Source organism: Lissotriton helveticus, chromosome 4_1 (genome assembly GCF_964261635.1).
Source record: "Lissotriton helveticus chromosome 4_1, aLisHel1.1, whole genome shotgun sequence".
Classification (NCBI taxonomy): Eukaryota; Metazoa; Chordata; class Amphibia; order Caudata; family Salamandridae; genus Lissotriton; species Lissotriton helveticus.
The window spans coordinates 236039015-236052746 of record NC_136063.1 but is presented as its reverse complement, the minus strand read 5'-3'; the positions used below and the strand labels follow the sequence as shown (position 1 = coordinate 236052746).

Sequence of the window (13732 nt, the reverse complement as noted above, 5' to 3'; positions counted from 1 at the left end):
TACCCCCTGAAATTCCTGGAAACTCCTACAGGCCTGCGCAAGGCGCCACTGAACAAAGTCCCTTTCATTCGAGCTGATTAGGACCCTCGCACCTGCATACAGCTCATCCTGCAGTGGGCCTCAAATTCCAGACTCCACCATATCTTTAGTCATAAAACACTCTCAAAGCTCTGTGCTGGACACCTCTCGACCTCTTTCCTAACGAGCACATGACGATTTAAACGACATGACATTATCTGCTCAGGCCTACTTGATTTACATGCAGCAGGTCCCTGCACTCTTAAAACGTTAACTTGATTTAAACAGTAAACATTCTTAACTAGCATACGTTTCTAAAATAACACATCTATAAAGCATATACTTTTAACCCTAAGTTCAATAGTACATTTGGAAGAACCACGTCAACCTTATCTCACATTATTTTAGCAGCACGTTCAGGTTTGCTGTGAATTGCCCTAAGGCCTACACATAATACTGGATTTTCAAAGTTACATTTAATTCGGACATGATTCTTTTAACATGAGAACATGAGGTTTTCACATATATTCCAACATTTCTACATTAATCTCACACCGTTATAATTATAGTTACTCTACTTAACATTCTATACATTTCACTACTAAATATAAAACACTCTGTATATTTCACTCCTGGATATAAAACACTCGTGTGCAAAACATGTTTAAACTAACTACGTGTTTGTAAATATGGTGTACTTATACATTTTTTCTCAAACTTGTGCTCTCTCAGGGGGACTCACTCTACTCGAAAAGAGAAATAGACTCAATGGTACCTCGGGCAGCAGACGGGGTCACAGGGAGGAAGCTGCCACGTTTTACTGTGAGTGCATGTCCACTCACTCCGCACACAGGTTGATGGAAATGTGAAGTTGTAGTGTCAACAGTCGATTCAATGTTTGTTTAACATTTTGTCTTCTGAACTATGTGAAGTCACAGAAACCTAGCAGGTGAATCATTAATAACCGAGCCTCCTTACTACTCTTATGGATTTAATCTTTAAGGTCAACAGTAAAGCCGAGCAGACCAAACTCCCTTAGGACCTCTGCTGCCTAGGCACATCACTCAAGTGCTGACCATTTTGCAGAAGGACTAAAAAGCATTAAAGACAGATGTAACTCTCCACACTACACCTCACTATAACGGCAGGCCTCTCTTGGGGTTTCCCATAGTGCTCCCACATTTAAGGCGTTTAGATATGATTAGGGAAATCAGCCAGGGAATGTCACAGGAGGAGTTCACTGCAATGACCCTTCCAGTGCCATTCTATTGGAAGTTAGTAACTCTGTATTCCAAATTCGCCTCCAATAAAGCAGTTGCCTCATTTTAACTTTCTGCACAATGCACTTGACGCCCATATCCATCTAGGGCAAATGGACCAAGGATGTAAGGAATCGCTTTTCCACTCTGGCCAATTTTGGCACCTTGGAGTTCACCCAGAAACATGCATCACATAAACCGCTCCCAATGCTTGAACATCATATATCTAAAGAGCAGGTGAAACCGATTTTGTCAAGGTGGTTTGAAAAGTGCTTAGTAAGCCTAAACTATACTGTTGCAATCTTGTTGCATTCTTGAGATCGGACACCAGATGAACCATGGCACAAAGTATGTCTAGATTCCTCATATCTATGTGGCACTTCAGAAGAAATTTTGCAGCAGCATCAGTAATCAAGTTTTAACCCCACCTTGTTCTCATTAGATAATATGGATTTTAATAGATTTGGACCTGTTGCAATGTAATATGATGTTTATCTCCATTGAATTTTGATATCTGATACTTGAGGGATTACTGTCGCACTGTAGAAGAGATGTCTGCAATAACATTAGTACCTGAATTTTGCTGTAATTATTTGTCAATTAGGATTTATTATTTTATATCTTATGTTTTACATTGTGATGTTTAATGCGTTCCTTGTGATTGTTTATTTGGGTTCAACATCGAATAAACATTTTTGACTGACTAAGATAAAATAATGGTTTCACTAAAAGATCCCTTGTTCATTGGACTTTTTCAGACATAATTTAGAAGTTAGACATCTTCTCCAGAGTATCTGGACTACAGGATATGAACTGGAAAAGGGTCAAAATCTGATCTCATATTGTCAACGATTCTGGCTACAAAATGTACAAAGTGCCAGACAAACACATCTGTAGCGGGCACACAAGCTGAAAATTGGCAATAGAGGCCTTCCTAGGTTTGTCCTGCACAGCGGCAGAAGTTTCTTCACGAGGGCGAAGGAGCATCACTCCCCCCTCCCCCAGCCCACTGCAGCGGTGCTAAACATGAAAAATAAAATAGCAACAAAATGATTTCATTGCCATTTTATTTTTTCTAGTTTAGCGAGCAGCAGCCTCCAGCTGGGATAAATGGGGGTGTGTCCTCTTCTGCTGCTGATCTGTAGCCTATAGGACTGGAGGAGCAAGAGGGACCCTCCAAAGTAAGCATGTCAGTTTGGTCGGCTCTTTTGAGCCGACCAAACTGACATGCGCAATTTGCAGTTCGCCACTCAGCTTTCTTAGACGGCTGGGTGGAGACAAGGCACAGGTCAAAAGGGCCTGAAGGAGCATCCAGCCAGGACGCTCTAACCAATCCTGGCGCTGCTCTCATGCTTGTGAGAGTAGAGCTAGGATTGGTCAATGGAATTTTCTGGAGACTGGAGGATGGAGGCTGGAGCCTGCGGAGTGAAGGTATTTAGCAACCTGACTAAATGACAACCTCGATGGAGCGCAGAAGAGTGTGATAGTGGAAGGCTAATTTAAAAAAATGTTAGCAACATTCAAACATAGCAGTGTTATTATGAGGCTCATGGTATTTGAGACGGTAATATCGTACCCGTTACAACTTGGTGTGCTATTCACCATGAGTGGAATTACCAAGCCACTGTGATTCCTATATCTCGAAATGCGGAATAACATGCTAAAAACACATTTCCCAGTGTTCTGAACTGCAAAATTCAGACTGTTGCAGTATTTCCCCAAGTTTTGCTTGGTTTTTACCAGGCGAGATTTGTGTTGGAAAAACAGCAGTAGTTTCTCACATGTTGGAATCATGATACAGGTGCAAACTTTAGGACTTTATCCTACACACCACATTTTAGGCATATTTTTGTTAGCATGGGCTAAAAAGTCCACTTTTAAAGCGCATTCTACTCCACCCTTGCCCTAAACGGGAAACCCTCATTAAATACATTGCTCTTTCAGCAGCATTTGGATTTTGTGAGTTGGTGTCACTGGTCAGCATCCCCAGTCTTAACATGGTTCCAGAACCATTGAAAGGCTATGATGACAAAGTGAATTTGAACAGAAGCACTACTGTGAGGAAATATAAAACTTTCTTAAGGTTTTTTTTCTACAGATGCAGTTATTACCTGGAATTGCTTCATGAGCTGTCAAAACAACGGAGATGATAGGCTTCTTAGCTCCTGGAATTTGATCGGATTCCCTCGTGGATGAAACTTTCTCTGTTCTTTGCACTCGCAGCTTCTTTGATGTCCTTTCTTTCTCATCTTCCTTTGAACTATTTTCAAATTCAGCATCAGAATCATTACCTGAACACAAACCCACAGAAGATGCAGAAGACTGTGTTATTCAGATGTTAGATTTTCATCGTAGAGACAAGTGGTAACAAGCATTTGCAATGCAATAGGTCTCCCATTTGCGAGACTTTAAGCTTTTGGCACTGTAAATGACAATGACTTTTATATATATGCTTTGAAAATTAACACATAAATAAAAGGCATTGTCATTTACAATGCCAGTAGCTCAAACTATTGTAAATGCAAGACCAATTTAATTTCAAAGAAGCGGCCGCCATTTGACCGGGCTGCTTGGAAAGTGAAAGCCAGCATGGCGCGTTGAATGTTGCAGGAAAGCATGTCCTGTCTGCAGTAGGAAAAACTCATTGTAGAAAATAGTGCTAACAGACTACCGTGTAACAGAAGTAAAAGGGGCAGTGCTCCAGGGAGGTTACACAATGAAGACAAGGAGGTACTAAGGAGAGACTAACAAGCCTATTGGCGAATCAGAAGCCAGCATTTACAAAGGTCAATGACACTAGCCAATGAAAAATATGGGCAGAGAGTGGGCGTAGTTTCAAGTCGGTACTCGAAAATACAGCATGCTTAGCAGAGCAGCGTATGTGCATCCCAGGCTCGACCTAAAAATACCAGCACACTTTCAGTAACTTGGAAAACAACCGCCTATTGTTAATATTGAGCCCATTGAGAGATGGAGGAGTGAAATCTGTGTGTCGTCCAGATATACTGTGGGCGTATATGGAGTCACATTCATATTAAGAGAAACAGCTCTTACAATAAACTGCTATCAGCTGCATATACGTTTATAAGAGCTCACAATCTAAAAGCCCTAGTCCAATAAATCTGGGTCTGGAGATGAAGAGCCTGATTAAGAGTTTGCCGGACAGGGTTACTCCGTCACAAATGTGACGGATATCCTGTTTGCCAAATGACAATTCCATTATATCCTGTGGAACTTGTAATACAGCGTTTATGATGAGGTATCGCGTCTGCCAAGATCCAAATCAGGCCCCAAGTCATCACTGTTTTAATATTTTTGGCGATAAAGGACGAAACGGGAGAGTTAAAATTTTTGGGAGAGCCTCAAATTTTGCAAAATATACACATTGAACACCAAATCAGTGCAGAGCAAATACAACACAATTACAGAAAATCATGCATCCATTTGCAGAAAACAAATTCCACATACATCACATTAAAATGCAGTAAAAAGCATCACCTCACACACTGAAGCTCTGAATTGCAGGGCTAGGGAGAGGGGCACACCCCACATATGGCACTAATTTGGCCAGACTCCATGGTATACTTGTGAGGCAGCTGGCATAGGTGAAATTTCAGGAGGCCCTCACCAAATATAGCAGCAGGACCAAGAACTTTGCATCACGTGATGGCCATGCATCCACACAAAATACAACAGAAAAACAGGACGAACACAGGCAAAAAAATCTCGAGAAACAATGAACATAACAAGCATTTGCGATGCAATAGGTCTCGCATTAGGAAAGTTTGAGCTATTGGTCTTGTAAATGACAATTTTTTTATTTATGTGTTGGTTTTGAAAATAGCTAAATTAATAGCTTTATCATTTACAATGCCAATAGTTATAACTTTCGCAAATGTGACACCTATAGCATTTCTAATGCAACATGTTTTGTATTTACGTGACTTAGATGTATTGATATTACAAATAACAATGGCTTTTAATTTTTTTAAATAATTAATACTTAAATAAAAGTGATTGTAATTTATAATGGCAATAGCTTAAACTTTTGTAAATAACTTTTGTGAAGATTATTTTCAGTGTATTTTATTGTGACGAAAATCCAAGAACAGAAGTGAAATATTAACATCTTTTTGTGACATTTGTAATAAAGCTTGAAACATTGAGAGAACATATTTGAACCAGTTGTTGTTGAATGGTTGCACATATTGATGCTGTGATGGCGCGGAGTAATGTTGTGGTGGCGACGAGTGATGCAGTGGCGATCAGTGATGCTGTGGTAGCGCATAGTGATGTTGTGGTGCCCCTGAGTGATGCTGTGGTGGCCGTGAGTGATGCTGTGGAGGCCCTGAGTGATGCTGTGGAGGCCCTGAGTGATGCTGTGGAGGCCCTGAATGATGCTGTGGAGGCCCTGAATGATGCTGTGGAGGCCCTGAGTGATGCTGTGGGGGCCCTGAGTGATGCTGTGGAGGCCCTGAGTGATGCTGTGGTGGTGCTGAGTGATGCTGTGGTGGCGCATAATGATGCTGTGGTAGCGCATAGTGATGCTGTGGTGTTGCTGAGTGGTGCTGTGGTGGTGCTGAGTGATGCTGTGGTGATGCTGAGTGGTGCTGTGGTGGTGCTGAATGATGCTGTGGTGGTGCTGAGTGGTGCTGTGGTGGTGCTGAGTGATGCTGTGGTGGTGCCGAGTGGTGCTGTGGTGGTGCTGAGTGATAATTTGGTGGTGCTGAGTGATAATGTGGTGGTGCTGAGTGGTGCTGTGGTGCTGCTGAGTGATGCTGGGGTGGCGCTGAGTGATGCTGTGGTGGTGCTGAGTGGTGCTGTGGTGGTGCTAAGTGATAATGTGGTGGTGCTGAGTGATAATGTGGTGGCGCTGAGTGGTGCTGTGGTGGTGCTGAGTGGTGCTGTGGTGGTGCTGAGTGGTGCTGAGTGGTGCTGAGTGATGCTGTGGTGGTGCTGAGTGATGCTGTGGTGGTGCTGAGTGATGCTGGGGTGGCGCTGAGTGATGCTGGAGTGGCGCTGAGTGATGCTGTGGTGGTGCTGAGTGGTGCTGTGGTGGTGCTGTGGTGGTGCTGAGTGATGCTGTGGTGATGCTGAGTGGTGCTGTGGTGGTGCTGAATAATGCTGTGGTGGTGCTGAGTGGTGCTGTGGTGGTGCTGAGTGATGCTGTGGTGGTGCCGAGTGGTGCTGTGGTGGTGCTGAGTGATAATTTGGTGGTGCTGTGGTGGTGCTGAGTGGTGCTGTGGTGCTGCTGAGTGATGCTGGGGTGGCGCTGAGTGATGCTCTGGTGGTGCTGAGTGGTGCTGTGGTGGTGCTGAGTGGTGCTGTGGTGGTGCTGAGTGATGCTGTGGTGGTGCTGAGTGATGCTGTGGTGGTGCTGAGTGGTGCTGTGGTGGTGCTGAGTGATAATGTGGTGGTGCTGAGTGATGCTGGGGTGGCGCTGAGTGATGCTGTGGTGGTGCTGAGTGGTGCTGCGGTGGTGCTGAGTGGTGCTGTGGTGGTGCTGAGTGGTGCTGTAGTGGTGCTGAGTGGTGCTGAGTGATGCTGTGTTGGTGCTGAGTGGTGCTGTGGTGGTGCCGAGTGATAATGTGGTGGTGCTGAGTGATAATGTGGTGGTGCTGAGTGGTAATGTGGTGGTGCTGAGTGGTAATGTGGTGGTGCTGAGTGGTGCTGTGGTGGTGATTGATAATGTGGTGGTGCTGAGTGATAATGTGGTGGTGCTGAGTGGTAATGTGGTGGTGCTGAGTGGTGCTGTGGTGGTGTTGTTTGATAATGTGGTGGTGCTGGGTGATAATGTGGTGGTGCTGAGTGGTGCTGTAGTGGTGCTGTGGTGGTGCTGAGTGATGCTGTGGTGGTGCTGAGTGGTGCTGCAAATAAAGAGCCACTTGCTGTGCTTCCCCATTACATGCACAGAGAGACACACCTGCCAGATCTTAAGAAAAGATGCATTATGGAAAGAAATCACTGCCCATCACAGTGGTGAAGTTGAAATACAGAACCCTGTGGTTCCAATTTCCAGTGGCCTCGGCTTAGCTCTTTTGCTGTTGGGGCCTGTGGAGAGAGTGTGTTTGGACAGCCATGGGGCGGAGTCGCCAAGCCTTTAAATATGCCGGAGAACACAGACCACCACAGAGCACCGCACAGGTGTCCTTAGACGAGAATTACCGAGGCGCTGTCACTAAAGGAAACACGCATCTAGGAATGCCATATATCGCCCGAAGGGAGGAACCACGGAGGAAGTTTATGGAAAGCGAGCACATTCCCTCGGTCTTTCAAACATCAAAAAAATAATACAACTGATGGCATTGCTGTCAACAGGCAGTAAATGTTACTTTTAAAGGCGACTCCGTTGTGAGCGAATTCTCTTCAAATACAGATAGTAACGGGAGATAATGATTCGCTTTCAAGAAGTAAACAGACGAAAAAGACTAAATGAATCAAAAAGAGATTGCGGTGGCAATAAGTATCTGGTGGTTTGATGCTTTCCACCAATTCTGATCAGGACAAATGCGTGCACGCAACAAAAAAAACAAGAAGTTCAAAGGGCACCCACTCTGCCAGGTTTAGTACATAACTGTTCAGTACATGCCATATGTTAGGAATCGGATGAATAAACAAGTGCAAAAGACACGCAGGATACTTAAAAGCGGCCGCGAAATGAAATGAAAAGCGGCTGCGAAATGAAATGAAAAGCGGCCGGGAAATGCTCTCGGCCTTGCGGGGGCGAGGGCGCATTCCTTTGAAGTGTGAAGCAGGGGGCGGGGAAGCGGATCTCTTTGAAGTGAAGCTCTCGGCATTGCTGTGGCGGGTCTGATGCAATGATGCGAGGCAGGCGGCTCGGAGAGCAAATGGAAAGCGCATGCACGGCACATGCACTCGGCGCAATCTGCATGGTTTCGCTTTCGTGGATCCAACTCTATAAGTCTCGACATCTGCAATGCGCAAGCGCATTGGCAGAGGTCGAGACCTAAAAAGGTCACTTATAGGATGATACAAAAGTTATGGATCTCTCACAGAGTTCAAAGCACTTTGGTAGCATCAGCCTTTCTTAAATGTACTGAGTTGGTTGGGAGGGTATTAGGATCAAATGGTAGACTAGATTATATATATATATTTTTTTTTTATGGGCACCACTTTGGCGTTTGGTGGCTCTCGGAGCTGCCTCCTTTGAAAACAGCCTCTTTGTCATTCTTAAGTGGAGTTGGTTGAAAAGATGAGCTAAATCACAAATCAAAAGAAAAACATATTTTTTAATCCATACTCAAAACTAAATTATAGTTAAAATCTGTCAAAGGTCCGCGGGCAAACCAGACTAAATCAGATAGATTTGTTTAGCAAAAAGAGAAAAAACGTGCTTGTGTTTGTGCTGCTGTACCTCCTTGCACCACGAAAGGCAGGCCTGGTAGGTGCAGGCTGGCCAAAGAGATTCCAATAAGATGATAAGAGATGGCAGAGGCGTAAGGCGCTGGACGTAAGTTCCCAAGGCACAGTTGTACCTTTGGTTAAGTGCCATTTTAATGCATGGGCAAAGTGGTCGCTGGCTCAGGTACCCAGCATTTCAAGAGGCCGCTGATAGAGCCAGCTCTCTTCTGCATAGAGTATTGCCCTGCTGGTCTTTAATAATTCTTACTCAGATTGTTTTAAATACCGTTTTCTTTTCATTTATGTTTGATGTTGGTGATGTGAGGGTGTATACTACAGACATTTTGCATAGAATTGTGTTTATGTTTACCAACACCATGCAACATCCATAAAAAAAAGTTTCTTGTAGATCAAAACAGGACCTCAAATATGAGAAATGGGAGGTTTTCACAGAGATTATTTACAATAATATTAGTGAATTGCTGCTGTACTACAATATCAAAATCACTCATCATTATCCCTGATTATTAGATCAAAACACTTTTAGAATTTGGACCAGTGTATCTGTGCACTGTCAATGGTCTGGCAAAAGATGCTGCGTCCCTTAACTTGCTCGAACTGTCAGAAGCATTCGACACGGTCGACTAAACCTGTTACTCAACCGTCAGAATACTCTTGGCATCATGGATAATGCACTGGCATTGGTTTCTTCCTTTTTATCTGGCAGAACACAATCGGTGGCCTTGGGCAGCTACGAATCCCTGTCCTTTGTTCTTCCTTGTGGGGTCCCACAGGGCTCCCCAATGAGCCTTACTCTTTTTAATATGTACGCGTTAGAATTAGCAGCGCAAATCAGATCCTTCTGATTGGCATTAACATCTTATGTGGACAACACTCAAATCGTCTTGCCTGTCTTTAAAAAAAAGCATGCTGCCAATTAAAAGATTTAAGGATTGTATGCTGGCAGTCAGCTCATGGATGAGCTCACACTGTCTCAGGCTGAACTCGGGGAAAAACGAATATAATCCTTTTCGGTAACTACTACCCAGGCTGGTCGCAGATCTGGTGGCTGGACGAATTGGGGGCAGTACCCATCCCATCTCCCAAAGCAAAGAATCTGGGAGTGATTACTGATGAGAAATTTAACTTTGAGGCACAGGTCAATGCCGTCTCCTCATATAGTTTCTTTTTACTTAAGGTGATTAAGAAAATCCTACCTTTTATTCCAGCAGATAGTAGGAAAATTGTGGTTACATCTCTAGTTCTTGCCAAACTGGACTATTGCAATGGGCTATATCTCTGCATGCCCGAGAAGAAGTTACATAAGCTTCCGATGATTTAGAATGCCACTGCGAGGCTTCTGCTAGGGATCCCCAAGTATCAATCAGTAGGAAAGCATCTTCAAAAGCCGCACTCACTTCCAGTTAGGAGTTGCATTAATTTTAAGGCCCTATGCATTACATATAAGGCACTTCATGGTACCTGTCCTCACTTCTTGAGGCGGTCACTGCACTGGTATTCTCCAAAAAGATGCCTTCGTTCTGAAGGGGCGAAACTGATGCTCCCTCCCAGCTTCACTGTGATGGCTATGAAGTTATGGAATAGCCTCCCCATTTCCATCAGAACTTTCCCTTCTCGGACATCCTTCAGGACAGCTCTCAAAACCTGGCTATTCAACAAATAGAGGCCTGAGCTCGCTCAGTACTGCTAGCGCCAAGACACCATTTGGTATTCGCAGGCTTTATAAATTTAAAGTAACATAACATAACAAAGAGGGATTGTAAGAGCTGAAGTTGGATCAAAAATCCAAATCTGTTCCGAACAGCCCTCCCCAAAACATGTTTTTCCCAAGGCCCCCAAAATCATTAAGATGGCCCTTCTTAGGTTCTCCTCCACAGCACCAGATGCTGAGCATCCTAGGCACATTTCACCTCGGACCCCTCCCCTCTGAACTAGATGCCAAACTCATTCTTAATGACCCCAGGATATAAATACTAAGTGTGCCCGTCCTCGAGACTCCTTCAGCGAGATCACAGAACTTTCTACTCTGGCACCAGTGATGTGGTATCCTCTTTATGCTGTTGCACTCTCGGTGCACTCAATTCGGTTGTTGGCAGTTACTATTACTCTAGGAATAGTAATCATGTACCTTACATCAAGGATGCCAACGGGCATGGCACTCTGATGGGTTTGTTTTTCAGGACATTCTCCTCAAAGCAGGCATCTCATGTTAAGTGTTGTATGCTGCAACTCCTAAAATTTAGCAACTCCCAGAAACAATAGACTCATTATGGGTCATGCCTACCAGTGAATTTAAACAAAATACATAACTAGCCTGTCAAAACAGAAGCTAATGCAATAGCAAAGATGTGCCTAAATAAATTCACCCTTTTCTACCTAGTTAGCTAGCTTTACAATATACAACAGGGAAATAATTCTCTGGCCACAAGTTCAAATAGATATAACTGATGTAGCCATCATAGCTATGAATGACGTCACCAACAATATTTTTTACTTCCTACTTTTTGATATCACTGCAAAATGAATAAGCAATGGCAAAGCCAGTTTGACTGGCTTGTCGTCAAGTATATACGTTATTTATTGTAATGGCCATAGGATGTGTTGTGACATTTGGATTCACTAACTGAAAACAGACATACAGGAACCGAGATACATGAACGTGTTGCCAAGATATCACAAACTCACATGAAGTCACACAGCACCCATACAGGCCTATGCTGAGCATGTGAAGGTACACTGCACACAGGTCTGCACAGCGTGCGAGTCCAGAGTGGAAGGCAGCGCAGGGACGACAATATAGAGTGGAGTGTTGTGCAGTATTGAGGAATGTGAAGCATGGAGGTCTGCATTCAGGCATGGGCAGGGTAGACAATGGAAACTTGCTGAGATGTAGAGTTAAGGAACACTGTGCATTGATTGGTCCATGACCCTGGATGAAGGCTTGATCACAAAATGGTAAACTGTACTGAGAGTGGACGGCTGTGTGGAGAAACCTGCAATGGGAAGGACTATGATGAAACAGGGTCTGGATAGAGGGCAGTTCATAGAGAATAAGGCAGAGCAGGGAGAGGATTACGGCAGAGCAGTAGACTTGTACTTAATTGGGGAGGTTGCGCAAATTAGATATATGGTTCTAAAGGGGCTTTGACAATTGCAAGACGTTAATGTTCTGGAGGAACTGGGGCTTGCCAAAGGTTGGACAGAAGAGCTAAGAATAAAACTGTGCTGTGTTGCGCTGAGATTGATGAGCTGTGCACAGATTTGAGAACATGTCTAGGTGTACAGGACTGAGCTGCAAAGGGAGAGCTGTGCAGAGGGTGGAAGGCTGTGTAGAAAGGAGGGTTGTCTGACTGACTGAGATTCTTATAAAGCACACTATTGCACAGGCGTCTTGCCGCTGAGGTGAGCGAGAGCCAACCAAGTAGCTGACAGATCTTAAGGCAATAGGAAGAGCCAGGTCTTGATCGATATCCTGAAAAGGGCCCTGTTTGATTGCAATCTGATTTTCAAGGGGAGGGAGTTCAAAAGGATGGAAGCTTGATATGAAAAAACATTTACTCCCCATATGGCTTTCTTTATTTTCAGAACGTGAACCAAACCTGCATTGGCAGACCTGAGACAGCGTTGCTGTTGGTATAAAGGAAATAGGGTTTGAATGTCTGCAGCTCCACCTCCGTACAAAGCCTTATGCACTAGACAAAGTGCCTTGAAATTCACTCTCTGATGGACTGGGAGCCAGTGGAGCTGCTTGATGGCCGCAGAGGTGGGATGATGTTTAGGTAAATTAAGCAGAACCCTGGCCGCGGCATTCTTAAGTGACTGAAATTTAGCAATCTGTCCTTTGTCAGCTCCTAAGTACAGGGTGTTACAATAGTCGACCCTGGAAAGGACCAGGGCTCCAACAACTGTTTTCCTAAGTAATAAAGGTATAAATGGCTGAATTTTGTGCAAAATCTTTTGTGTAAAGAAACACAACTAGGACACTTGGTTTATCTGTGGGGCAAGTTTCAAATCTTTGACAAACATGACACCACGGTTCCTGGCCTTGGACACAGGGACTGGCCAGTTACCTGCCTCCGGAAGCCACCATGCTTGACTCCATACAGACATTCTTTGACCAAACTCAATGACCTCAGTTTTTTCGATGTTGAGCTTCAAGAAATTTTAATTCATCCAGGCATCACATCTGTGAGGCACTTACGAAATCTATTAGCTGTAAGCTCCAAACGTTGTGCCACCGACACCACTAGCTGGGTGTTGTCAGCATACAACACCAAAATGAGTCCATGGTCTTTAATTACTCGTGCCAGTGGTCTAACATATAAGTTAAACAGTGTCGAAGACAGGGCCGACCCCTGTGGGACTCCACAAGGGAGGTGGAATATTCCTGACTGAAGGTCATCCCAGTGGAACAGTTGTTCCTGTGAGGCTAGGAATGATGTGAGTAGAGTTAGAGCCACATCTTCAATGTCTGCTGCCTTTAATCGATGCAGCAGAACCGCATGATTCACGGTATCGAAAGCAGCGGTCAGATCGAACAGGATGAGAGCAGCTCTAACCCCTCCATCATTACTTTGCGGATCTCATCGGTGGCCACGATTAGGGCTGATTCGGTGGAATGCCGAGATCTAAAGCCATGTTGGGTCGGTCAAGGATGTTATTGTTGTCTAAATAATCTCAGTTCCAAATTCATGGCTTTCTCTAGAATTTTTGAAGGGAATGGAAGGCACGATATAGGGCGATAATGCTTGGCCTCCGTGGGGTCTAAGGAAGCCTTTTTTAAGATGGGTCTGATGCATGACTTTTTTTAGATAGCTGGAAAGACCCCGGAGCTGATGATCTCATTTAGTAAAGGGGTCAGAAAGGTACTAACTTGTTCGGGAACCAACTGCAACATATGCGGAGGGCAGGGGTCGAAAGGTGAACCAGACTTGATTTGTAGCAGCAGATTTGCTACATGATCTTCTGCTAAAGCAGAAAAACGAGACAGAGTATGCATCGTTATAGAGTACTCTGGTACTTCAGTACTATTTCTCTCATGTTCGCTTGCTGAGATCTCTAGTGCATTATAG

At 44.2% G+C, this 13732-nt stretch overlaps 1 protein-coding gene across 1 annotated transcript in view; it reads right to left on the bottom strand.

The window, feature by feature from the left end:
- ZFAT (zinc finger and AT-hook domain containing) overlaps nt 1–13732 on the bottom strand; it is a 985201-nt gene that overhangs the window by 662202 nt on the left and 309267 nt on the right. The window contains exon 4 of the mRNA XM_078686715.1: nt 3389–3568. Coding sequence (XP_078542841.1) covers nt 3389–3568 — 180 coding nt within the window. The remainder of the gene's footprint in view (nt 1–3388; nt 3569–13732) is intronic.